The 24,410-nt window shown below is 54.8% G+C and overlaps 12 protein-coding genes across 12 annotated transcripts; 4 read left to right on the top strand and 8 right to left on the bottom strand.

Moving 5' to 3' along the window:
* The first annotated feature begins 1,038 nt into the window (after positions 1–1,038).
* Positions 1,039–2,253, top strand: BAUCODRAFT_33299 (uncharacterized protein). The gene is made up of 2 exons (XM_007677101.1): positions 1,039–1,360; positions 1,417–2,253. The coding sequence occupies exons 1-2, from the start codon at positions 1,044–1,046 to the stop codon at positions 2,198–2,200; spliced, it is 1,101 nt and encodes a 366-aa protein (XP_007675291.1). The 5' UTR covers positions 1,039–1,043; the 3' UTR covers positions 2,201–2,253.
* A 494-nt stretch (positions 2,254–2,747) lies between these two features.
* On the top strand, positions 2,748–3,425 carry BAUCODRAFT_147644 (uncharacterized protein; the record flags this gene model as incomplete). The annotated part of the gene is made up of 1 exon (XM_007677702.1): positions 2,748–3,425. The coding sequence occupies one exon, from the start codon at positions 2,748–2,750 to the stop codon at positions 3,423–3,425; it is 678 nt and encodes a 225-aa protein (XP_007675892.1).
* Positions 3,426–3,789: 364 nt separating this feature from the next.
* Positions 3,790–5,011, bottom strand: BAUCODRAFT_40060 (uncharacterized protein; the record flags this gene model as incomplete). Its single annotated transcript, XM_007677135.1, has 2 exons — positions 3,790–3,963; positions 4,016–5,011. Coding segments are annotated over 2 exons (1,170 nt in total), but the record flags the coding sequence as incomplete, so codon positions are not given.
* A 1,135-nt stretch (positions 5,012–6,146) lies between these two features.
* BAUCODRAFT_122015 (uncharacterized protein) lies at positions 6,147–8,686 on the bottom strand (the record flags this gene model as incomplete). The annotated part of the gene is made up of 2 exons (XM_007677701.1): positions 6,147–8,490; positions 8,544–8,686. The coding sequence occupies 2 exons, from the start codon at positions 8,684–8,686 to the stop codon at positions 6,147–6,149; spliced, it is 2,487 nt and encodes an 828-aa protein (XP_007675891.1).
* Positions 8,687–8,833: 147 nt separating this feature from the next.
* BAUCODRAFT_458771 (uncharacterized protein) lies at positions 8,834–9,411 on the bottom strand. The gene has a single exon (XM_007677700.1). The coding sequence runs from the start codon at positions 9,323–9,325 to the stop codon at positions 8,966–8,968; it is 360 nt and encodes a 119-aa protein (XP_007675890.1). The 5' UTR covers positions 9,326–9,411; the 3' UTR covers positions 8,834–8,965.
* A 647-nt stretch (positions 9,412–10,058) lies between these two features.
* BAUCODRAFT_575591 (uncharacterized protein) lies at positions 10,059–12,098 on the bottom strand. The gene has a single exon (XM_007677699.1). It carries the CDS (start codon positions 11,847–11,849, stop codon positions 10,344–10,346), a length of 1,506 nt encoding a protein of 501 aa, XP_007675889.1. The 5' UTR covers positions 11,850–12,098; the 3' UTR covers positions 10,059–10,343.
* Positions 12,099–12,222: 124 nt separating this feature from the next.
* On the bottom strand, positions 12,223–14,483 carry BAUCODRAFT_147640 (uncharacterized protein; the record flags this gene model as incomplete). Its single annotated transcript, XM_007677698.1, has 3 exons — positions 12,223–13,867; positions 13,915–13,945; positions 14,000–14,483. 3 exons carry the CDS (start codon positions 14,481–14,483, stop codon positions 12,223–12,225), a joined length of 2,160 nt encoding a protein of 719 aa, XP_007675888.1.
* BAUCODRAFT_33291 (uncharacterized protein) lies at positions 14,459–15,967 on the top strand. Its single transcript, XM_007677100.1, has 2 exons — positions 14,459–14,674; positions 14,726–15,967. Exon 2 carries the CDS (start codon positions 14,869–14,871, stop codon positions 15,697–15,699), a length of 831 nt encoding a protein of 276 aa, XP_007675290.1. The 5' UTR covers positions 14,459–14,674; positions 14,726–14,868; the 3' UTR covers positions 15,700–15,967.
* A 578-nt stretch (positions 15,968–16,545) lies between these two features.
* Positions 16,546–17,892, bottom strand: BAUCODRAFT_67911 (uncharacterized protein; the record flags this gene model as incomplete). Its single annotated transcript, XM_007677201.1, has 2 exons — positions 16,546–17,028; positions 17,176–17,892. The coding sequence occupies 2 exons, from the start codon at positions 17,890–17,892 to the stop codon at positions 16,546–16,548; spliced, it is 1,200 nt and encodes a 399-aa protein (XP_007675391.1).
* A 216-nt stretch (positions 17,893–18,108) lies between these two features.
* BAUCODRAFT_457847 (uncharacterized protein) lies at positions 18,109–20,054 on the top strand. Its single transcript, XM_007677697.1, has 2 exons — positions 18,109–18,398; positions 18,454–20,054. The coding sequence occupies exon 2, from the start codon at positions 18,559–18,561 to the stop codon at positions 19,933–19,935; it is 1,377 nt and encodes a 458-aa protein (XP_007675887.1). The 5' UTR covers positions 18,109–18,398; positions 18,454–18,558; the 3' UTR covers positions 19,936–20,054.
* BAUCODRAFT_456424 (uncharacterized protein) lies at positions 20,055–22,355 on the bottom strand. The gene is made up of 2 exons (XM_007677696.1): positions 21,969–22,355; positions 20,055–21,906 (listed from the first exon to the last, which is right to left on the bottom strand). The coding sequence occupies exons 1-2, from the start codon at positions 22,054–22,056 to the stop codon at positions 20,174–20,176; spliced, it is 1,821 nt and encodes a 606-aa protein (XP_007675886.1). The 5' UTR covers positions 22,057–22,355; the 3' UTR covers positions 20,055–20,173.
* A 299-nt stretch (positions 22,356–22,654) lies between these two features.
* On the bottom strand, positions 22,655–24,056 carry BAUCODRAFT_138843 (uncharacterized protein; the record flags this gene model as incomplete). The annotated part of the gene is made up of 2 exons (XM_007677695.1): positions 23,922–24,056; positions 22,655–23,818 (listed from the first exon to the last, which is right to left on the bottom strand). The coding sequence occupies exons 1-2, from the start codon at positions 24,003–24,005 to the stop codon at positions 22,655–22,657; spliced, it is 1,248 nt and encodes a 415-aa protein (XP_007675885.1). The 5' UTR covers positions 24,006–24,056.
* Between the last annotated feature and the right edge of the window lie 354 nt (positions 24,057–24,410).

The following is a 24,410-nucleotide window of genomic DNA, read 5'->3' as shown; positions in this document are numbered from 1 at the left end:
CTGCCAAGCCCGCGCTCAAGCCGCCTCTCTCACTCAAACTTCACACAATGACGTCTTTCTATGGGTCTTTCATCCTCTCGGTAGAGCCGGCACGCTTAACAGCCATGACCTGATCTCGTGGCCGTTGCTCGTGAACGGCGCGATGACGACGCTGAGGCGCTGAGTAATATTTGATGCGCGGTATAAGATTGGTAGGGTGATCCGACGACATATCCTCCCCTTCCTTCCTGCTTATCCACGTTGTCAACGTTCGTGTAGATTTAATTGAAAGGTGAATTCCGTCTTCTCACGTGGGGGACCGATGAACACTCTTCGTGCTCTCCGTGACCGGGTGGGCGGAAAACATGCAGGGCAGGCTGATGGTAGATTGTCTGGAGATGAGACGCCTCGCAACAATGCCAGTGTTATCCCGGAAGACCCTGCCTTCGCCGAGAAGGCGGACGTCGACAATTCGAGAGTCCGGCTATTCACCTTCAGAGTGTTCGCCATGGCTCTTATTGTCAGCATCGGAGGTCTGATCTTCGGTTACGATGTGAGTGCCATTAGCGGAGAGGGAGTGCAGAACGGACGCTGACTGTTTCCAGACCGGCCAGATCTCTGGCTTCCTGGAGATGGATGACTTTTTGGCCCGGTTCGGTAACGCACCAGGCCCAGCATTCACAGATGCGAGATCAGGTACTATCGTCGGACTGCTGTCTATTGGCACCCTCATCGGTGCCCTTTGCAGCGCTCCCATCGCAGACAAGTTCGGCCGCAAGATTTGCATCATAACCTGGAACATCGTCTTCATCATTGGCGTTATCGTCCAAATTACTACCAGCCGTACCTGGTATCAAGTCGCGCTAGGTCGCTGGGTAGCTGGTCTCGGCGTCGGTGGTTTGTCCGTTCTGACGCCTATGTACCAATCCGAGACTGCTCCGAGACAAGTGCGTGGCGCACTTGTCTCCTGCTATCAGTTGTTCATCACCTGCGGCATCTGGCTCGCCTACTGCATCAACTACGGCACCCACAATACGGCTGGTGCCGCTCAGTGGCGTATTCCGATGGGTATTGGCTTCATTTTCCCTGTGATTATGGCGACTGGCATTTGCTTCTTGCGAGAATCGCCCCGTTGGGACTACCGAAACGGCAACATCGAGCAGGCTCGCGTTACTATTGCTAGATCGTACGGTGTGCCGGTCAACCACTGGGAGGTGCATCGCGAGATGCGCGAAATCAAGGAGAAGCTTGACGCTGAAAATGCTGGTGGTGGGAAGCATAAGTGGTACGAAATTTTTACCGGACCTCGTATGGCGTACCGTACCTTGTTGGGCGTCACACTCCAAGCGCTGCAGCAACTCACGGGTGCCAATTTCTTCTTGTACGTCTCATAACTCTGCTCGTGTTCATTGAGCCAACTTGCTGATGACTCTACAGCTACTATGGTACGACTGTGTTCGCGAACATCGGCCTTTCTGACAGCTTCGTTACCTCCATTATCCTCGGCAGCATTAATTTCGGAATGACATTCCCGGGTCTGTGGGTCGTTGAACACTTCGGACGTCGCAGAGCTCTCATAACCGGCGCTCTCTGGATGTTCGTTTGTTTCATGGTCTTCGCCAGTGTTGGACATTTCCTGCTGAATGAGGGCCGCCAGGTCCACACTTCAGGCATTGTCATGATCGTCTTTGCGGCGCTGTTCATTGCAGGCTACGCCATGACATGGGGACCGATCGTCTGGGCCGTTATCGGCGAGATCTTCCCAACTCGCTACCGTGCCACCTGCATGGGTATCTCCTCCGCCTCCAATTGGATCTGGAACTTCCTCATCAGCTTTTTCACGCCCTTCATCACCTCAGCAATTGACTACCGATATGGCTACATCTTCGCAGGCTGTACGTTCGCTGCGGCTGTCATTGTCTACCTCTTCCTTTGCGAATCCCAAGGACGCACCCTAGAGGAGATTGACACCATGTACATCCTGCACGTCAGCCCGCTGAAGAGTTCCAATTGGGAGGCTCCAGAGGAGTCAGTGACGGCTGACGCACTGTACCTAGAGCCCGGTGCGAGGGGCATTCGTAAGGCAGATGCGGCAGGCATGGAGAATGCTCAGGGGTTGGAGCAGCTTCCGCCCGCTACGGAGAGGCATGGAATTCATGACGTGAGCGGTACGGGCTATGAAGCGGAGGCTTCTGGAGTGAGAAATGGGTCTATCGCTTGAAAACAACCGAGACCATACCTGCTTGACGATCATGATTATACACCATGGAATTAGCGTATTAATGGAGTGTACCATTCTGTATACCGCGCGTAGATCAACTCCCTTCTCAACTCGTGAAGACGTCCACTATGCGTTCCCCGCTCGCGCTTGCCTCTTACTACAGTACGAACTCACTCCTAAGGTATCGCCTGCAACATTTGATGAGCGCTCGCACTGACTTCCCAAGTTACAATATACTGTTACGTTGTGGCTTTTGCGCTGGACTCACCGTGTCGGCATGTTATGACTACAGTCACTTGCGCTGTTGATGGACCCTCAGAGGCTGAGGTGCCACAGCTGCAGCCTCGCCGGGCTGTGTGAAGGCTTGGGCACTGGATACTTGACGCCTGTGCGGTAAAGCACCCATCTTAATGGTCTGGAAGGACTCAACTTCTGAGTCACAAAACCCGAGTCCCGGACGGAAGGCTAAGCAGTCGACGGGATATCAGACAACATAACTCTCTGGCATCCACGACACAATTCCAGCACGGAAACAAGAGCTCCGATCATGGAGGCCAACTTCGGCGCGTTGACGGACGATTTCGAGGACCTCTTCACTTGCCACACTGCTCTACCGTTTCAAGATTATCCTAGCGAGTTCGAAGATGTCTTCGCCAACACCGCGTCAAGCACCTTCGACCTTTTCCACCTCCCACCCGAACTCTGGCTACGCATCTGCCATTTCGCCGTATTGGCTCCCGGCCCCATCAACTTGAGCAGCCACGACACAAGCACCGAGAACGCGTTGGTAGTGCAGCAACCAGCCGTGACGCGAACATGCCGTCTTCTCCGGAAGGAAGCTCTTCCCATGTTCTACCGCCTCAACAAGTTCGAAGCGCGATGGCTTTGCCATCATGAGTGCCCTCGTAACTGGCTTCTCGCAATTGGGCGTCATAGGTTGGAGATGATGAGCACCTTAACGATGTACACCGCTCAAGCCGCTGAGGCGTGGAGAGGCGGCTTCGAGCGCATGGGGATTCCTGTTGACATCAAGGTGGAGTCACACCAAGTATGGAACTGGTGCCCATGGCATCGCCGGAAGCGTAGGGTACCGACCTTGACTATTAGCTTTCTGAGCGAGGACAAAGTTGAAAGCGAGTCCACAGCCGAAGACAGCGACGATGGTGGTCTGAGCTTGTTCGACCAGTCGATGGAGGCGTATCGTGACGCAAGCGCAGAGGATTAGAGATTGGTCTACGGGCTTTCATCAGCAACCGCGAACGCTGCGCTTAGCATGATGCCTCCCAGCTTTGAGAGATGAAGCATTACAGTCTTTGGTCCAGCTGTCGGCTCGTTCCTACTTTTGAGGCCCATGCTTCAACACCATTCCAGTGGCGAATGCTCCGCTTTTACCGCAGTGTTCGCGCCTGGATCTCTTGCAGTGGTATCCGATCGTGATCTTCACCCGTTTCGACGTCTAAAGCGGCAACTGCCATCCCGCTGATTAGGCCTTGCTGGCTCTCCTCATCTGCCATACCGCTCGGTTCATCTACTACTTCATCCACTATTTGTGCTCTCTCTGATGTGGTCTTACCAGAAGTCATCACCGTTGCTGTAACCAATGCGGAGCCCAGGATCAGCGTGCTACCAGCGATACTCATCAGATCAGGCGTGTGATTGAAGGCAAGCTTGTCGAAGGTCAACGCGAAAAGCATTTGAGTGTAAGTGATATTAGTTGCGCGAGATGACTTCTCGTAAGCGAGCCCAGCCGCTAGAAGGAATTGCTGGGCTACGTCAGCTACTGGGAGTGCATAGGCATTTCATTCATGGACATACCATTACGAAGCCGCATACTCCAAGGAAGATAAGGTAGCTCCACTCTTTCAAATTCGCCGGTAAAAGGAAGCCCACATCAGGCAACGCCGTAAGCATGACAATGCTCACAAGCGTGCACCAGGCCGCAAAGTAGTTGACGCTGATCAAAGGATGCGCCCTCTTCCCGATCCAGCGTATAGTGGTGAAGGCTGTGGTAGCACCTAGCACGCCGACCAAGGCGACACTGACAGCCAACAGACGTTGCATTGGCGTGACATTGTCATAGTTCGAAGCGTCGCCGTGCGTAGACCCCATCGCCGGAGCTGTTGCATTCGTGCTCGGCATTGCATCACCAATGCCAGCTGCTGGGGGCGCATCGCCTGATGTCGAAACACCGCTGAAGGCAGCAAAGAGCGTCAAAGGCTTGGCTATGAGCGCGACACCGATGAGGGAGACAAATGTGGCAAGTTGCTCCACTCGACCAAAAGGCTCTTTGAGGAGAATGGAGCAAACCCAACATGCCAGTCCAGGTGATAAGAAGGTAATCACAACAGCGTCTGCAAGCGGGAGGTACAGTAGCGAGTAGTACATACCGTACACGCCAAAAAAGCCTCCGAACCCTCTGGCGACCAACAACCATCTCACTTCTGGCATGCCAAGCGGAAAGTACGGCGTCTTAGTCTTCCACATATAGCCTGTTGCCAGCATGAACGTGATGCCCATGCGGGCGAAGAGAATCTGATACGGATGCATGCCTTTGCCATTATTGCCTTCGACTTCGAGAAGCCTGGTGGTTACGTTCATCAGAGTGCCGAAGATCTGCGCCAGCAGCATGTAACCCAGTCCTAAGTTGCGAATATAAAAAGCGCGCAACTTGCCTCTCCAGCCGCGCGGTGGCGCTGGCGAGCGAGAAGGCTGGCGGTCATCTCGATGGACTTGCCTACCTGGGCGGAGCTGTTCGTACTCCTCGAATGAGAGGTTAGAGAGCGTATCGGGAGAAAGAGGCCTCACTGGCCCAGTAAGTGGCGCGGAGAGAAACCCATTGTGAATTACGTGCGGCTCATCGGGCTTGTTGAGCAGCGGCTTCGGAGCGAATGGATCGTCCTCGGGCGTTGTGTCTTCGTCGACTGAGTCAAGGTGCAGGAGGCTCGCTTTATCGCCTTGCTCAGACTCAAGCTTCGATAATGACAGGCTCATCGTCCAGCAGTGCGGTCATTCGCGGCACGTTCCAGCAAAAAGATGACATGGATAGACTTGTTTCAATGGCCGATACTCCAATGGTCAGGACGTAGGGAGGATGAATAGGGCAATGCCGGAAAGATTGGATGTAGGTAGATGAAAGTAGGACCACTGGGGAGTACGAGATAACAACACAAAAAGGGTACGAGTCATAGTCACTTGCAGCTTCTTCCTGCCTCTTCGCTGCCATCAGCGCATCACAAGTGGATCACGACAGCCCCGCGGCGGGCAGCGTTTGCCGTGGTTGGCGGCTAAGTAATTTAGCATAGTGGTATTAGCGGCAGTCCATTACATGCTTATCGACTTGGTATTCCCAGTGTACAGTACTGAGTCATGAGGTGAGGTTGAAGGGGTAGAGTCGAAGAGGCCCTGGTCAAATTGCGCCAACGTGCACGAGCTTCGATCTGCGAAAATGCTCATTTCATCCCAATCAGGAATGGTCGAACGCGGTGGGGCTATCGGCGCTTGGCAGCCACGATCAGATACACACCTCACTGTTACAGCATCAAGGACAGCAATTTCACTGGGAGTACTGGCGCTGATTTAGCAATCAAGTGTTGTGACCATCCATGAAGTAAAGCCTTGCATTACGTGGGGCAGGCGCCATGCGAATTCGATGGGACCATGCTCTAACACCAGCACTTGACGGTGTCAAGCCTCCCAGAATATGATAGAATACAGCATTGCTCGCTATGTTACATACACTCGTGAATGATCAGCAATATCCGCCGTTACCAATCCCAGGCCGCATCCGAGTTACATCATCACTCCATAATATGTCCAATGGGTATCGCAATCCTTATGTACAAGCTGAAGGGCAGGGAGGCGCGACCCAGGCGAATCGGTACACCCAAACGCGACCGAGATCCTCAGGCTGCGGTCCCAGGTCATCTAATGCAAAGGGAGCACACTCCTACGCTCCAAGTCTCGGCGGCATAAAGCGAGTCCTTGTCACTTCCATCAGGGTATCCACAAAGGTGTCTTCTTGCTTCGCCGTCCCGACGGCCACCTTCATACCAAGTCCCAGCTGTCGGCCGTCTTGGCTGCTGTAGTCGCTTTTGCTGTCACTCTTAATGACCGTCTCACTGTTCACCAAGATGCCGCCCCAGAAATTCTCGCTACTGTCCAACGGCTTCTCCGGCAAAGGCGGCATCTCCTCGTCATCCAGTTTTCTGGGCTTGTCGACAAGCTCGTGCACAGATTCCCCATCGCTCCGCACAAAGCTGCTGCTGCGGGAGTGGGTCATGCGCGGTGTCGCTGCTCTGTTGAGCTTGCTGCGGCTCGTCATCGTGTCGCGGATGGTATACAGGCTCCGCCTTGTCGGCTTGGGTCCTGCTCTACGCGCAAGCAGCGGGCCGAATTCTTGGTGAATATCACGGGTCAGGATGGCATGGTCGGGCGAGCCTTTATAACACCGTTGTCGAGCACTGAAGAATGTGAGCGGTATCCGTGCCAAGCCATTGCACACTTCCAGCGATGTGTGCATGTCGCCGATGACACAGAATGCGTATATCCATGTCACCTGACCTCGGCTGCGCTGGTTTTGCGAGTAATGAGCAAGGACCGGTCGAGCGAAGAATCGTGCATCGCGGAACCAGTCGCCAGGTACTTGGTGCGCAAGCTCAGTAATTGCTTGCAGTATGACCTTAGCAAACTGGTGTTCGTCGAACGTGCGTTGGCTGTCGGTGTTGTTTCGGTCCTCGAGGAAGGTCGTGACACCGCGTGTCCGGAGTCCGTCCATACGCTGTAAGAAGTCTGTCTGCCACTGCTGAGGTTCATTGGGAAGGAGCTGAACGTCAGGTAGCTGGTCTTGGTCATCCTTCTTCACGCCGACATCGAAGCCTTTAGAGTTCGGTCGAGGGACAAGACCAAAGAAAGTCAGCCAAGTCCCAGGCTTCTCCATGGTGTCAAGCTTGTTGATGTAGCGCTTGAGGCCGTTGAAGTGGTGCTCAAGTGCTGGAACCGGGATTTGCATGGTGTCCGCAATGCTGCGTCCAACTTGTTGTATGCTTCCAAATTTAAAGCCGGCATTGAGTAACTTGTCCGCATCGTCACTATTGAGCTGGCGCGTTAGGAAGAGCAGCTGGCCTCTTCCAAACAGATGTAATGAGTGGTTAGACTCGACGTCTCCGACAGGCAAGACAGCCACCGTAGCACGCTTCGATGAGCGGTCTTCCGCGTTTAAAGTTCCAGTGTCGATGACTTTGTCGTACAGCAGCCCAATCCGCTCTGTCGGAATATGCATGGCTGCTGCCAAGCTTGCCGCGGCGCAGCAGAAGCGTTCGCGAAAGATGATCGAGTAGTCGTTGAAGGGCTCCGTAGAAAAGGTGGCGGAAGACGCGGAGCTCATAGGCTTCGAGCGGTCTTCGCCGCCAGCACTAATAGCAGCGAGATGGCTCCTCATTCGCGGTATGAGTTCGCTAACGCCTGCCCAGTTCCTACTCACCCGGAAGATCCACTGAAATACCGGATGAGCCGTGTTAAAGTCCTCATTGAAGGTCCTGTGGCGGTATTTGTCCGTGATTTCGCGAGCTGGTAGCACGCCTTCTGTGGTCACCAGCACGCGGCCTTCGGGGTCGAACATTGCGCACGCAAGCATGACCTTTTGTGATCTGGTCTTCAGGACGTGCGAGCGGTGTCTCGAGAAGGCTATGACACCGATCACAACGATCAATGCAGCGGCGCTGAGCGCTCCAGCAACGGCGACCTGTGTATTCCGCGAGTGGATCGCATGCAGGCCGTTGTAGCTTTCCAGAATGTATATGCACTGGGTTGAGGCTGTGAAGTGCATCGCAGATACACCACCTGCAAGTAAGCAGGCGCATGCGAGCCGTTTCCACCATGAGCTGATCCACTGCTCACGAAGGTTGTAGAAAAGTACGAGCACAAGCATGCAGTCGCCGATGGCGATTATGACTGAAGCTGTCAAGAACCGGGGAACATAGTGAAGCCTATAGTTGGCGATACCGAAGTTGCCAATGTAGTGCATCCCAACAACCGACAGTCCAGCGAAGATACCGGTGCAGACCAGCAGCGACCAGTGCAAGACCTTCGATTTAGTTGGAATTTCTGCTGCAGAGAAGGCAAGTGTAAGTCCGATGATAGGTAGGAAGACAGACAGTGTAGTGTAGCCGGAGTTGTAGACCAGCTGGATGCCAGGCGTGCCGTCTCCAAGAATAATAGCTCGATTGCCGATGAAGTGCATGCACCAGATCCCTACCAAGCCCAATGATATTGCGCATCCTAGAGACTCTAGCCTGCATCATTGTCAGTACATATAAAAGTCGGTTCGCGACCACGGCGGACGAACCAACTCCGCAAATTACCAAGCGCCGTGCCTCGTCGGTTCAGCATCTCAATCGTGAGTAGACAGCCGCAGAGACTGGCGAAATAGGACGCGGCGACAATGGCAGGGTTGAAATGACTCTCGATCTGCGTGTGCAGGGGATACATGTCGTTGGCTGACATCTTCGGTAAACTCAGGGCTCAGGAGCCAGTGGTTGATGGATGCTCAAAGGTGGTTGTGGAAGCATGAGGCGAGGAACGCGTGGCAGGATGCTCAAGTGAAGGAAGTAAGACAATGCTACGGTCGTGACCGCTTTCGGTCCGATAGACGTTTCAAGCTTCAGTTACGACATAGTCGAAGGCCAGGAGCAGTAGTGAGTTGATAGTACCGCAGTCGCCGAAAGAGCGGCGAAGTTTCGAACGTTGGAACAACCGCACAGCCGGAGCTTATCGTAGAGAGGCGAAGTCTGCGCGAAGTATGAAATGGCGGGCGCAAGGGGATGCTGGGCAGACTCGCGTACGCGCAAAGCACAAGAGCTGCAGCTGGCCGTAATGCTGAATCTGCGCTATCGAGTTGAAGCAGACCGATGGATGCCAAGATACCGCAGTGAAGTTTCGAAGGGAGCAGGATGAACGCGGGGATATGAGTGTGTGACAGGTCTCGTAGGCGGCTCTATCAATACCTCTGCTTTCAGCAAACCCGCCATGCAGACGAGACAGCGGGAAGTGCAGGGCCTGGAACCGCATTGGGGCTACCGGGTTACGCTTGCCACGATGGGCCTGATTGGACTCGGCTTGGTTGTCCATTCTGCATATTGCGCTAAGCGAATTCCAACCACGCCTTCCGCGCCTTATGGCTGCATGGATTCTGCGCTCGCGCACAGTGGAGCACTCGACCTACGCTTCACGGCCACGGTAACCATCGCTGTGCGTCCTTCCTGGCGATCAATTGTATCATCGGAGAAGCTGTGACTATCTCTCAACCGATGCACCTCTGACGCGCAGCCGTTATGATGAAATCTCGGGAACCAACCACAAAGGACTTCAACCAGATCCAGTCCGTGAACCGATTTCGATTCGTTAAGACATGTCGTCAATCTCCTCCAGCGGGCGGCGGGAGCATCGACCCAATGCACGCAAGACGCCGTAGCGTCTGGGGTTAGCGGCGCTATTGAAAGCTAGTAGCCACTTTACCCGGTCCGGTAGCTTTGGCTTCCGTTGCAGTATTGGTATGTCGAGCTACTGCACAAAAACGCAGGAACAAAAGCGGACCCAGAAAGATCTCTAGTGACCGGCAGTATGGATGCTAGGATCTGAACCGCCATAGTTTCGCAGACGAACGAGATTTACTTTCAGGGAGAGGCGACTTTATTGGAACGATTCCGCGGCGTAGCGTAGCGTCTGGTGGACTGTGGAGACTTGAACTTTACCGAGTAGAGAAGAACTGGTGATGTACGCCACGTGCGGGTCACGGCCACTAGAGTTCTGTCAAGCATGCGCAAAACAAAATGCATCTGTTGAACCTAAATGATTGTCATGTGTCCAAAATCCGTTCGAGTCCTGCGATACGAAGTGGTAAATGAACGGAGCGTGGAAGATGTTGTTCGCAACCAAGTCGTCCATTTAATGTGGTGGACGGACAAAGGTACAGCTTTATTGCGACAACCCGGCCTAGACCACTCGTGGCACACGAGGTAAAGCCTGCACGGGAGAGTTTTTCCCATGACTTTTTGTTGAGGAGCATGGTTTTTGTGTTTCGTTTGGCACCGCTGAGCGCAGCTTAGCCCGTCTCCCGTGACATGCAGGAACGAGTAGCGACAGGGGACTACCACTTTATCTCCCCCGCTAGCTCATCTGCTAGCCCATATGGCATGAGAGGCGGACTACTACTGTGGCAGACGTCAAGACCTCCCCATAACGTCTCGATCCCGCGAGCCGAAGCGTCTTCGTTTACGCCAGCCTCGTACCCTCCCTGAAGCGACTCCTCCAGGCTGCATGTACTTTTCAATATCGGCCGTATCTCCACCTCTGTTTTATCTCTGTGAGCCGGTTGCTGTGCACAAACAGAGAAGAGGCGGGCAGCGTTGCTGGCCAGGACGTTTTGCTGAAGCATCAACCACAGCATCTGCGAAGGAGATATAGTGCCTTGCACCGCATGAATGTTGCTATGTTTTGCAAGTTGCGCTGTACTTAACGCAAAGTCTTTACGGTCAGCGTCTCTGCTAGTCACGCCCAAGATAGCATGGCTTATGGTAGGTAAGAAATGTGCACGTCTGGACACTGCAGGAAGGTAGCCCGGTAACCATACAGCTGGCGCGACGTTTGCCAAGCATTTGAAGCCTCGACTGCGCTTGACGCTCATGCCCTTTGGGAGGCCGCGTGGCTTTGCAGCGATTGCGAGTCGTATAGCAGAGTCGATAAGCAGGAGAATTGCGCCAACGCCTCCATCCCCTCGGTCCAAGTTTGGAGCATTTCGAGGCTTTGCGGGTTTCATGAGTGTTGGCACATCGGGCAGATCATGAGTGTCCGACAGTTCTGCTCTCGTTAAGAGGCAGTCGACGGCACCATCGAACGACAAGTGGTCAGCCCGAACCTCGTCGAAGTCAGACCCGGCGGCAGACTCGTGGAATGGTACAACCGAGTTGTCCCAGTCAAGCAGCTCGCAATCCGCATTGTCATCTTCAAGCAGTGCCTCGAGACCCAGTTCATCTATTTCGCGTTCACGCTGATACGGCGGCAGGCTTTCGACTTGATCGTCTCGAACGTGGCAAGTAAGACGTACACTGTCTAGCTGATAGCTCAGTATGCCCTCGGGAGGCCTGATATCGTGATGAGGGACGCCAACGCCCAGCTTGTGCGGACATTGGCGTACATGGGCGGCCTCCGTATCGACGTGTGAGAGAGTTACGGTTATCGTCCGAGAACCCAGGTGGTCGACAGGTGATACTTCCACAGTTTCGGCGGAGAGCGTCAGCTGTCGCCATATCTGACTTAGAAGGTCAACAACCTTTATCCGCCATACATGAATGCTTTTAGGTAACTGTACCTGAGCGAGTTGGAGGCGTGCAGCGAACGAGTCAACCAGATCCTCCTTGGTCTGCGGACCCAGATTGGCGTCTACTAACAAGTTTATCATTAGACGGAACCTATTCGCACAGTAGATCCACGGTCGTGCGGCCAGAAAATGCTTAATGGCTCGTGAATCTAGCACGCCTGTAATGCCACACTCGTTGACGGAGTTCAAGTCGATTGAGCTCGCAAGCTTCAGATTATGGCCTGCGTTTTCTTGAACAATGTCGACGTGTCCGAGTTCGACAGTGATGGAGGGCATGCTGTCGGTCCATAAGTGCGATTTGGTGGGCACGGCGAAGCATGCTGGTTGACGGAGTGAAGTGTGCTCGGTTTTGGGTAAGGAAGTTGTTGCGGTTGTGCCTTCCTGCTTGGTTTGAACTCATGTTCAACTTCACGTCACACTCTGATGTCTAGTCATGCGCGCAGCTGTTGTGCATTCTAAGATGCACTTGCAGCTGCATGACTCCCGTTGTTTGTATCTGAATGGCTTCTTATATACATTCTGATCAACCTCCTGCTGGAAGAGCAATGATGGGAGTGTTGATGTCACGGAACATGAAGTCGCTCTCGGCTGCCATCAGTGGGATCCACCAACTACGACCATCGCATATGGGCCAGGACATTCCACCAGTTTACGGCACGTAGTCACTATCGTTTGGATCACTAACATCTCCAATTGACAGCTCGCTCGACATTCCGTCCTCACTGTCTTCAGCAACGTCGCTGTCGTCCACACTTTCGCTATCTCCGTTCTCTCCCTCCGCGTTCTCTGTGAGCACATTACTACGATATGGAGGAGGCGCTTCTCCTATTCTTCGGGCCTGCAAAGAAGAACGCTGCGCTGTTTGGACGAGCGCCTCGAAATCATTCACGAGCCGCTCAAAGCTTGGTGGTTCCATGGGCCTCGCCGGTGCGTGTATCGTATTAGCGGGACGGGCTGCTTGCGCTGCTTGAGTAAAAGCTGTGAGACCGTTCACAACCTGGCCGTAGGTTTCAGCGAGCTCGGTTTGTCTGGCCAATGCCTGTGTTATACTGAGTGGCTGCGTCGTCGTGGTAGCACTCGGCGTCAAAGAATTCCTTCGTCTCATCGAAGTAGTAACATGGCCGTCCGGCGTGCGAGGCCGAGGCCCCAGACTATCTATCCGCAGCGCTGCTCCTGCTGTATGATCCACTTCAGTCCGAGCCGCTTGACTTGAGTTGCCAGTGACCATGCCCAACTCGTTCAAGGAGTCATGTGCATCAGTGGCGCCGGCAGCCATCATTCGCTCCGTCTCGAAAAGCTCAACTAACCAGGTAGTCGTGCTTCCAAGCATAGTGCTGGCCGGATCATGATCGGGTGGTGGCACGCCGCACTTAATCCAGCATTGCCGGTACTGTTGCCCAAGCATATTGACGTGTGTGGTGTAGTATTGTATCAGGAGCAACCGATCCGTGCCGTCTCCTGTACTTTTCGTTGTAGTGACTACCACTCTCAGTGCTTTTAGAAGTGCAGCGTCTGCCGCTGACCAGTTCAGAAGCGTCTCGGCAGCGTCGTCCGGCGTCAGAATGCATTCCATGGGATATAGATTTAGTGCGGCCAGGACCCGGCTGATGAGATCGAAAATCAACCTGGCGCTCCGATCGTGAACGTATTCCTGCCTTGCCCGACGGCGCAAATGGACGAGACTGCTTTTGTTTGCGCTTGCGCGTTCTGAGCCATTGGAGGACAGTGAAGTCTCGTCATTGAAGTCATTGCAGCGATCCATTAATGCGTCAATGTTGCGACTTGCTTGCCCAAGTGCTTTACTGAGCTTCACGACCAGTGCCCTGTCGCTTATGGACTGAAGGTGTGATCCTTTTCGGACCGCATGGCGCCACTCTCGCAACGCCCGTTGCAGCTTCTGGTTAAATGCGTATCGTATGGTCCGCTTGAACGCTGCAACTTCGAGCGCTCCACTGTCCTTGGCTTCTTGTACTTTTACACCGAGTGGTATGCGATCGTCGTCGTCAAGGCTTCCGTAGACGGGCGGGAGCGAGTTCTTACGATCCAGACGTTGCTCCCTGATCTGCCTTTCCGTGTTTTCCAGCCGCCGTAGCTCGCTGAGATCCTCCTCGAGCATCCGGACTAGAGTTGTGCTATGCTCGGTCTCGTCACGGTAGAACTGGACATCGGCCTTGGCCAGCCTCGTCGCCTCCTTCTCCTTCGCAAGCTCATTCACCAGCGTCTTTTTGATGCTCGTCTCCTTGTCCACGAGGAATCTGGCATGGCGCACCTGTGTATCCTTCTCTTCACATTCACTAAATAGAGTCAGCTTCTCGACACATTACAAGTCACAATTTGAAACTGCGCATCTTCTGCATAACCAAGGACGTACTCTACGCTTCATTCAGTACTGGCGGAAGGACAACACCAGGCACATCATAGCTTACCATAAGCTTTCAGAAGGTGGTATACGTGCTTCGCCAACTTCTCTTTCAGCTGTGCGGTTTCCTTGTCCTTGCATTCGAACTTCAGAAGGCTGTCAAGTCGATTCCTGTCGAGTTGCGTCTTCAACTCACGAAGCTCATTCCGCAGCTCCCGAAGCTCCCTTGGTAAGTCCGGCTGTCGTTTGTGTGCCATCCGCCGCTCGGTGGCAATCGTTCGCACTGATGCAGAAGCTCGAGGACTACATGTTCCGACCGCATCGTGCTGCGCCAACAGCTGACCCGGCAACCCTTCGCCTGTGGTTTGGGTGGAAGTCTGCCCGGAGTTTTGGGGAGTAGACAATGGTACGGCAGTCCACTGAATCGCTTTCTTTCCCTTCTTCACTTTCTTCGCCGGCGGCAACTTTGCAGAATCGACCAAGCCACTGGCCAGCGTGGCATTGGGCAATATGTCCTCAAAAGCCCGCTTACGTGAGGCTTTGGAAGGCATCGGTGTCACTGGCGACCCGGCTCGTTCTCTCTTCTGTCGAACGGTGGCCGACATCACAAGGCTGGTTAGATCTGGCCATCAAGATTTGTCACTGCGAAGTTTGCGTTGCCACGTGGGTAGAGCCATAGTTCGGCGATGTGTTCACAGGTCGGTTGTGGTTCAAGCGCCAACGAGCAGCTGCCCTACAGAAGGTAAGGGAAGCTCTCGTCTCGCCTGCATATACCGACGCTAACGCTAAGGAGGCACATTGATGCACAGAAGCCGAAGGGACGTGTGCCGAAGTAGAGTGCTAGCGGTGAGGTCTCCTCCCACTAACCGCACACTGGGTAACGCAAGACGTAGATGCCGCGAATGCATTCGGGAACGAATCTCGCTGTATCAAGACATGGACTCTGAACGTGCCTTCAGCAGCATCAACGCTGCCGCATTCGACAGGATACTTTCAAAGTATCCCAGCACTGTACCGAAGAAGATGGGCACACTAGAACAGCGGAGATGGGTAGACATACCCAACGCTGTCCAAGAACGACGACCAAGATATGCCACCAAAGATGAGCTTGATACACTCATGGACTGGAAACTGGCGCATGGCAAGTTTCGACCTAATCTGAAGAAGCTCATTCAGCAGAACGAGGGGTCTACGGTAGAGGAAGTAACGACTGCTCATATAAATGTACATACTGCATCGAAGACGGACGAGATAATAGCTGCCGTCAAAGGACTCTGTGTGCTCAGAGGTGTTGGACCAGCTACAGCATCCTTGCTCCTCTCTACTGCTAACTCGGACCTGCCCTTCTTCTCAGATGAACTCTATCGATGGGCCATGTTTGACGAGGTAATGGTGTCCGGCAAGGCCGAGAAAGTTGGCTGGCAACGAGAGATCAAGTACACAATCCCAGAATACAGAGAGCTCTTGCTCCGTGTTGCTGGCTTTCGTGACCGTTTTAGCAAGGAGAGTGGACGCAATGTTCAAGCTATTGACGTTGAGAAAGTAGCCTATGTGCTTGCCAAAAGTGCGGAAGGCGATCTGCGGAAACAGGCTGTGGAAGCGTCGACTAAAAGTTCGAGTTTGGCGTCGAAAGCGCTTCACCGGCACAGCAGCCTTGATGAAAAGGCGCAGTCACAGCCGAGCAAGAAGCGAAGTCAGAAAGCAATCGATGCAGAACCATCAGAACACACTTCCGGTTTACCTTCGAAGAGATCTCGAGCTCGGTGAGCTGTATCGGCACTCGTACTTTTCGCCACACTCTCTCTCCACTCGCGAAGTTCAGTAGGTGCCGATCGTTGCAGGCGAAGTCGCCATGCGGCGTCGCATGGTACTAGCCCGCCAGTCAGCCATTACCAAGGTTCTCGGCTTACGTCCTGCAGTGGTCACTCACTGTACCCTGGCTCAGCTCCTCGCCCGTACCACCAGTCCAGCTACACCCGCCAAGAACATAACAAGCACTGTGAACATGCACAACGCGTCCGCCATCTTGCGTGCAACCCTCTCACCGCGTGCCTCCGCCAGATCAATCTCTCCACAGGCTTCCAAGTCGCCAACCGTCGCCGCCATACTCCCTTGCGCCAGCGAGCAGTACGACTCACTGTTTCGCCGACCTTTCTCCCTCAGAAGCGGGCTCATGCAGTCGTTGCTCTCGTTTGGATGTTCTGTTGACTGTGTGCCGCTTGATTCTTCCACGTCGAACAAGGTGCCCTCTGCTGCAAGACGCAAAACCAAGACTTCGCCCAGAGCTTTGTTGGCTACCGCGCGATATATATGTCGTGCTGCCATCTTTCCGGTCATGCGCTCGTTGCGTGCTGGACAGGTCATCGAGTTGCCTGTAAGTGTTGTTCAATTCGAACAGCTGGGATTTTTTGGAATTGAAGTTGAAGAGGCTCGGTCATCGAAAGACGGGAGCTTTTCGTGCGAGAAATGTGCTCACGAGAAATGCTTGACCCATGGGGCGTGCGGTAGAGGAAGCTGTCTGGCTAAAGCTAATTCGCAACACTGCCACCATTCAATTCGTGCCGCTTACGGTTGATAACTAGTAAGCTCGCTGCAACTGGACTTGCTTCAACGTTACAGCGTCTGCAGAATTGAAACCACGTCGTCGGCGTCACTCAGCCTCCACGCCGCATCGGACGCTTCCTGTGCGTCAGATCCGAGTACAAGTCCGGCTTGATCAATAAATTTCTCCGTCAATTGCTCGTCAGTCATTGGCACCTCCAGGGATCCCACAGCGTGCAGAACGTGCTGCACTATCTGCTCACCGTCGGCAAATTCCAGGGTTAGATGTGTCTCATCCGGTGCGAGATCCTTGTCGGGCGTCGCCTCGACCTTCTCACGAACGTTCACCACAGCTAGCTCTTGGACGACTTTGTCGGCATATAGCGCAGGTCCAGCCTTGCCATATAGCAGTCCTACTGCCGCGCCGTGGAAGACGGAGAACTTGCCTTCCAGGCCATCCTTCGGCGTCCGCTTCGATGTCAGCTCGATTACTAGCGGATGAACTCGTGCCTTGACGGATGCTACGTCCTCGACCCTGCGTCTCCTCTCACGCATCTCGTGATGCAGCTGTATGCACCCATCAATTACTGGATGACAAACAATGCCGCATGGAAAAGGTTTGAATGCGTTCCGCTCAACCTCCCATGTCCGCCCAAGCTCACCAACATACTTGTTAAGCTGCGGCGTCCCGCCACCAGCTACGACGTTGGCCCAACCTCGCTTTGCTTCTAGCGCTTGAGGTGAGCTGGTGTAACCTTTCTGCGCCATCAGCGCTGCAAGCAGCCCACTCTGCGCTGCTCGGCCTGGATGGAAAGACTTTGTATCACTGCCAAACATCTCGCGCAAGCCCACGACTTGAACCGCCGCGAGACCTATCGCGTGCGACATCTGCGCCTCGCTCAATCCCATAAGCTTGCCAACCGCTAGAGCCGCTCCGATACTGCCGGTGGTTGAGGTGATGTGCCATCCAATGTCATAGTGCTGCGGCCATACGGCAAGACCGACCTTGCAACTCGTCTCGATACCTGCCGTCAGCGCACAAACAAGGTCCATCCCGGAGACGCCGCCTGCATACTCGGCATACGCGAGCAAAGCGCTTGCCACAGGTCCCGTTGGATGAATGATCGTAGCCAGGTGTGTGTCATCATAGTCATGGACGTGACTTGCGATGCCGTTCAATAATGCGGCATGCTGTGCGTCAGCTTGCCTTCTACCTCCGTGGCCATATAGTGTCGAAGTAGCAGGCCCAAAGAACGGCATAAGCGCATCGTAGGCCTTGGTCATAGCTGGATGGCCGGAACCGCCTATTACGCAGCCGATATAGTTGTACAAAGACCGCGCGGCAGCATGCTTGACAGATGCTGGAAGAGATGAAGGCTTCAGATCAACCGTCCATTTTGCCAACGCTTGGGTGGCCATCGTAAGCCGTCTTCACATGTTTGAGTGAGACTACTGCCGCCACCTTGACTTGCCGTCCGGCTGTCATTGTCTCATGATGTGTACGAACCCCATCTGGTCCCTATGTAAAGTCATACGGAGGCTACGACGAAGAGTAGACGGTTCCGCAGCGTGCATGAGCCTCCGATGTCGGAAGCTTCCGCAGACGGTTCCTGTCAACAATACATATACCTTCGATAAAGTCTGCACTACAAGTTGCACGCACGCCTTATGTCTCGGTCACCTTGTGATTACCCTCGTCTGGAGCTCATCCTGCCAGCCGCGTTCGCCTCTCCTTGCTCTCATTGTACCCACATCATAATTGAGAAGCCTCCCAATGTTGCCCCAGAGTGCTCTCTCATTTCATCGGTGTAACATCAACCAAATCTAAAGGATACCACAAGCGAGTGTACCTGCTCGGATCCTCATACCGAATACATAGCCGTGTGCGCCGGACCGTGTTGCGCATGCGGGTCTACATCTGACAGGTAGGGATATGGGACTGATAGGCCAGCTGCACGCCTGATAGCTAAACAAATGGAGCACCTGCTCGCGTAACTCAATGGCGTACTCGGCTTCCTCCCTCTGCCAGCAACTGGCGCCCTTCGAGAGAACTTGTCTGCGCATTGCCATTAACCAGCCGCTACAATGGCCCCGGCTGCCACAACACCACCTCCAGAGCACGAGCTGTCGATCAATGACAAGAAAGCTTTCACCAAATCCGTATACGGAAGTCCGGACGAGGCTCTAGTAGCGGCTACAGCACGCTTCGTGGCCCGCAATCCGACCTCGCGCAGTCTACATCTCGAGGCCGCGAAAAGCTTGCCAGGCGGCAATACTCGAAGTCTACTTCACAATGCGCCCTTTCCGGTGTTTATGCAGCGCGGCACTGGCTACGAAGTCATCTCCGAGGACGGCCACGTTTATACCGACTTCGTTGGAGAGCTGACCGCTGGTCTCTATGGGCACGCCAACCCTATCATCCACGCCACGCTCAAGTCAACGCTGGACAATGTAGGCTTGAATCTCGGTGCGACCACGCGTTTGGAAGCTCAACATGCTCGCTTGATTTGTGAACGTTTCGGGCTGGACCTCATCCGCTTCACCAATTCCGGCACCGAAGCCAATTTGCATGCCCTGCAAGCCGCTCGTAGATTCACTGGTAAGCGGAAAGTGATCGTCTTCACGGGAGGCTATCATGGTGCAGTCTTCAGCTTTCCTGACCAGCACCCGGCCCCAAATAATGTCGATCTGGATGACTGGATTGTAGCCGAGTACAACAACATTGAAGATGCGCAGCTGAAGATTGAAGAGTCTTCCGACGTGGCTGCAGTACTTGTGGAGGGCATGCAAGGCAGTGGGCCATGCATTGTAGGGTCTGACGAATTCTTGCATGCCATACAATCGTCCGCAAGGAAAGCGGGTGCTGTCTTCATCCTCGATGAAGTGATGACTTCGCGCCTGGCGCCTGGCGGGCTGCAGTCAATCATTGGTCTCGAGCCCGACATGACAAGCTTCGGCAAGTACTTGGGAGGCGGCATCACCTTCGGCGCTTTCGGCGGACGTGCCGACATCATGGCCATATACGATCCCCGATTCAGCGGCACTCTTGCACACTCTGGTACATTTAACAACAACACTCTCGGTATGGCAGCTGGGTACGCCGGGCTCTCTCAAATCTACACTCCGGAGACCTGCATGGCTTTCAGTAGCAGAGGTGATGTCTTCAGGCAGAGGCTGCAGGAGGCCACGAGCGGCACGAAGATGACCATTACCGGGCGCGGCAGTCTCGTTGGCATCCACTTCCTCGTAGACGGTTGCAAAGTCTTGCGAAGCGTAGCCGATCGCAAGGATGACAATACGCTGAAGGATCTTTTCTGGTTCGAAATGATGGAAGATGGCTTTTGGCTCACTCGACGCGGCTCGCTTTCGCTGATATTGGATACGCCACGATCAGAGTTGGATCGCTTCGTTCGCAGCGTCAAGGCATTTCTGGACCGGCACAACCATCTGGTGAGGCTTTAATGCCCCCTTGCGAATAGCATGTGCAGCCAGATCAGCTGGCAGCGTTGATCATCTTCTGTAGCTGCACACAATCCATGAATTAGTGTATAGGCCTTGGTTCTTAGTGGCATACGTATGGGGCTTGGCCTATATGCCCAGTTTCGAGGTTGTCAATGTATGTCGCCGGAGACGAAACGAAATCTGAACATGGCAACGTGCAGTTCACGACACCCTTCATGGCAACAGGCGCACTGCTCTTTCACGAAGACTTCTGTCGCCGCCGGTACTCTGCAGCAATCTCCTCATACCGCATAAACTCCACCTCCTCGCCCAGACTCAGCACCCACCTCAGAAACCGCTCAATCATGCCAATAATATGCGCCATCCCACTAGTATCCGGGTGCAAGACCAAACTCATCACCTTCATCTCCCCATCTTCCTCCGCCACCTCTCCCCTCAACCACTCCAGTCGATCCATCCACATCCGCTCCACGACCCGCACATCCACGTACCCGGCCGAATTGACCGTATGCGGGTAGAACTGCAACGGCGTGGCATCTTCTTCGTACCAATTCAGTGGAATCTCTACGAGCTGACTCTTCGGTAAGCTGTCGAAATGCGGCGAAGGGTGCATCCAGTCTGCCGCTTTCTTGTTTGGTGAGAAATCGATGGGTGTTATTGGGGCCGGGTTGAGGGGGACGAAGTAAGGCGAAGAGTCGTGGTGTGTCAGTGACGAATCCCAGAGGAATTCGTGCTCCTGTAGCAGGGCGACGGTGCGCTCGCTGATTTGATAGAGAGGAGCACGGTAGCCTCTCGGTCGCTCTCCAGTGGCTTTCTGTACCAGCTCGATGCTGCGGAGCAGCACGTCACGTTCCTGCTCCGCCGTCATCTGAGACGCGGACTCGTGCGCGTAGCCGTGCAGTGCGATCTCGGCGCCGGACTTGATGATAGCTTTTGCCTGCTCGGGGAAAGTCTCAAGGCTGTGGCCAGGGATGCACCAGGTCATCCTATCCGCTATTCCCAGCTTCCGCAGTACTTTGAGCAGGCGCGGCACTCCGACGAGCCCAGAGAAGTAGCCTTGACTGTAGTCCGCGGTGTTGTTATCAGGATGTGCACCGGTACCCAGCCAGCCAGAAACGGCGTCGAAATCTATAGACAGAGCAAACTTGACCTTCTCCTTCACCCTCCCACGGCCTACCTGCTTCGGCAACAGCGGTAAACCCTTCCCAACTCCCACCGCCTCCCCACCCACCCCCTCCTTGCTCCCACCTCCCAGCACCTCCTCCTCCCTCCAAACAATCCTCCCCTCCATCCCCCCATCAACACTCAAACACTCTCCACTCACATGCCCACTAACCCGCTCACTCGCCAACACGACAACCATCCTCGCCACATCCCGCGGCTCCGCAATCTTCCCCAACGCCACCGTCCCCTGCGCCTCCACATACAACTCCCTCGGATCATCCAACCGATCCCCAATCAACGCCGTCCTCACCCACCCGGGCGCAACGGCATTAATCCTCCCCCTCGCATTCAACCTCACCATCTCATTCTTCACCGTCCGCACAAGCCCATACTGCAACCCCGCCTTCCCGCTCGCATACTCGGCATGCCCCGCTTGGCCGAATTTGCCACACTCGCTACCCGTCACCACAACACTCAACCCCTCAATCTCCGCTCCAGTACGAGATTGGTACTCCTTGGCCGCGCGCAGAAAATGCTTGATCGTCAAAAAGGTCCCGCGGACATTAACGCGGTAGACATGCTCCCAGGTTTCGAGATCCAGGTCCCAGATGGGAGGGTGGGCGGTTTCGTTCGTGATGCCCGCGTTGGCGCAGAGGATGTGGATGGGTCCGTTGTGGGCGAGTGCGGAGGAGATGGCTGCGGAGATGGAGGGTTCGTCGGAGATGTCGCCGGTAAGGGGGTAGACGAGGTTGTGGTCTTCCGGGGCTGGGCGCTTGAGGTCGTGGGCTGTAACTCTGCAGCCGGCCGCTGTGTAGTCTCGTTAGCGATGGGACATAGCGAGTAGGTATGCACCGAACTGATTGGACTACCTAACAGCTCTGTCACAATGGCCGAGCCAATACCTCCCCGAGCGCCCGTGACGAAAGCATGCTTGCCTTCGAGACCAAGGAACGACATTTATACATGTAAATATAGGCCTTGTAACCAAATGACAAACCTCCGACACAAGGGCTATGGGAAGCGATAGTACGTCGCTTTCCTCGTTGAATCGAAAATGTCAGATTCAGTCACGACCTACCGAAGCGTGAAAACCTTCGAGTACGTAATGAACAGAGATAAGGTATATTCATTCGCTTGCTCTTGCAGCTAGCCGCCTTACGGCGTGCGTATACAGAAAAGGTCGCAAAACCCAAGGAAATCGTCGTTCGGTTCATCCGCCCTCTGCATCACGTGCAACCCCTTTCCCTTCAATTCGCCAAACAACGCCCAATGTGCACCCGAACCAGACCCGGAAGCAGAACCCAAAAACCCAAGGAGAGCTCCCAGTATGGATATATCGAGCTTCTGTGTGCACCATCCAAACGCCGTCCGCCATGCGCCCAGAGAATTGATAGTACGCATGCCCCGGAATGCTGCTGCTTCTTCTCCCAACCCGCTCATACACTCGCGGCACCCTCAGCCACACAATCTGAAGAGATTCTTTCATGCAGACTCGGTCACTCTCCCAAAATCCGTAACCGTGACCCTCGCAACTTCCTTCGAAAGTGATCCTCATTTAAAAATTCTGCGCAATCCCACTATTCCCCTGCCCATACACCCCCGCCTGCTGAATCCGCGTATTCCGCCTCGCACTCACATCCCTCACGATCGGCATCGCCGTCGCCGCCTCCTGCGCCCCGCCATAGCTCCCATCGCCATACGGTCCGTGCTGACCATACCCGTATCCACCGCCTTGCCCGTACTCCTGCGCTGCTCCGCCACCCCCGGCGCTACCCGGGAAGGCACTCATCGGCTCATCGGAACCTTCTGATTTCGCGCCCGCGGAGTAGGCGGACGAGGCGTTACTGGGTCCGCGTCGGATTCCCGCGTTGGCGCTGGAGAGGGGAGCGGCGCCCAGGGCGCCGAGTTCGTCGCTGTTCATTGTGTCGCGTTGGGTGTGGACTAATGGATCGCCGGAATGGCCGTCGGAGTAAGAGACGCCGCCGTTTGGCGAATTGGGGCTATGACCGTACGAGTGGCCGGAGTCGGACAGTTGGCCTTGAGTGTGGCCGCCGCTGAGGGTGGTGGAGGCCTTGCGGTGGGAAGCTACGCCTCCTGCTGCTGCTGCTCCCCAGCCTCGGTAGCCGCTGTTGGCGTCTTCGGTCATTTGGGGTTGGCCGGATTCTGAGGCTGCGACGGCGGGGAGGGAGGGGTCGTGGTTGGGGTTGTAGCCATAGTCATCTATTTCTTTGCGGCGCTGTTCGCTATCTTCTTTTCGTTGCTTGCGGCGGCGCCAGAACCAGATGCCGAAGGCTACGAGGATGGCGACGAAGGCGACCGGGATTACTACGGCGATGGCGGTTTTGCCTGCCGTGCCGAGGCCGCTGGAGGTGGTGGTGTTGTTGTTCGAGCTGCTGGCTGCGCTAGGGGATAAGGCTGCGGGCATAGATGTTGTGGTTGTTGCTGTTGAGCCGCGAGATGTGCCTGGTGTCCCCGTGACGATGGCTGTAGTGGTTGGGCTATTGATGGATGTGATGACGATGGTCACCGGGTTCGTGTCTGTAATGCCATTTGTGACGGCGGATGCGGTGACGACGGATGTGATGATGTTGGTGGTCGGCGGTAGTGCTGACGCGGAAACGATGGAAGTCACGACATTGGTGGTACTCGGGTAGACGGTGGTTGTGGAATCCGCTCCTAAGACTGAGGAAGAGACTGCGGCGGCGATGGAGGTGGATACCTGCGAAGCGAGCGATGATGTCGCCGACGCCGCCGCCGCCGGTGGTATGCTGGTGGTGCTGCTGGAGCTGGTGGATCGCAAAGACGTCGAAGTGACTGCCGACATGGTTAGAGCGGCCGAGGGTGGCGGTGATGGTGATCGGGGGGAGAGTAGCAGAGGAGCAGGACATACTCGTAGAATTGGACATGATGGAAAAGAGGGTAGCGCTACGGCAGTACTCTGAGATCGCGCGCTACTGAAGTCTCCCTGGAATGCCGTGGGTTTGCCCGCTCATCGATGCTGATCCCCAACTCGATATCTCTCCTCCTCTCCCTGATTCTTCCTGCAATGCGGCCTTCACTATATCTCATAAACAAAACGACGAAGAATGGATGTGGTGCACGGCGCTGGTGGGCGTCGCAGCTGTGGGTATGGGCGGAGAGAAGAGAGGGTGAAGAAGCAGGCGTGAGCTGATGAAACACGACGCCCTTCGATCGCTTCCTTTGCCGGTACGAAGGGGACAAAGCTTGCTGCAGCGCTAATGCCCGCCTACTCCGCCGCTCCCGATCTCCTCCAACTGCTTTTTGCACGGAAAAGAATTGTTTTATCACTC

Source organism: Baudoinia panamericana (genome assembly GCF_000338955.1).
Source record: "Baudoinia panamericana UAMH 10762 unplaced genomic scaffold BAUCOscaffold_5, whole genome shotgun sequence".
NCBI lineage: Eukaryota > Fungi > Ascomycota > Dothideomycetes > Mycosphaerellales > Teratosphaeriaceae > Baudoinia > Baudoinia panamericana.
The sequence above is the reverse complement of the archived record's forward strand: the minus strand, read 5'-3'. Positions and strand labels throughout refer to the sequence as shown.

Coding starts and splice junctions, on each gene's coding strand:
- BAUCODRAFT_33299 (XM_007677101.1), top strand. CDS start 1,044: ATGGGTATTGGCTTCATTTTCCCTGTGATTATGGCGACTGGCATTTGC. Junction 1,361..1,416: donor ACGGGTGCCAATTTCTTCTT/GTACGTCTCATA, acceptor ATGACTCTACAG/CTACTATGGTACGACTGTGT.
- BAUCODRAFT_458771 (XM_007677700.1), bottom strand. CDS start 9,325: ATGGACAACCAAGCCGAGTCCAATCAGGCCCATCGTGGCAAGCGTAAC.
- BAUCODRAFT_575591 (XM_007677699.1), bottom strand. CDS start 11,849: ATGCCCTCCATCACTGTCGAACTCGGACACGTCGACATTGTTCAAGAA.
- BAUCODRAFT_33291 (XM_007677100.1), top strand. CDS start 14,869: ATGGACTCTGAACGTGCCTTCAGCAGCATCAACGCTGCCGCATTCGAC.
- BAUCODRAFT_457847 (XM_007677697.1), top strand. CDS start 18,559: ATGGCCCCGGCTGCCACAACACCACCTCCAGAGCACGAGCTGTCGATC.
- BAUCODRAFT_456424 (XM_007677696.1), bottom strand. CDS start 22,056: ATGTCGTTCCTTGGTCTCGAAGGCAAGCATGCTTTCGTCACGGGCGCT. Junction 21,907..21,968: donor CATTGTGACAGAGCTGTTAG/GTAGTCCAATCA, acceptor GAGACTACACAG/CGGCCGGCTGCAGAGTTACA.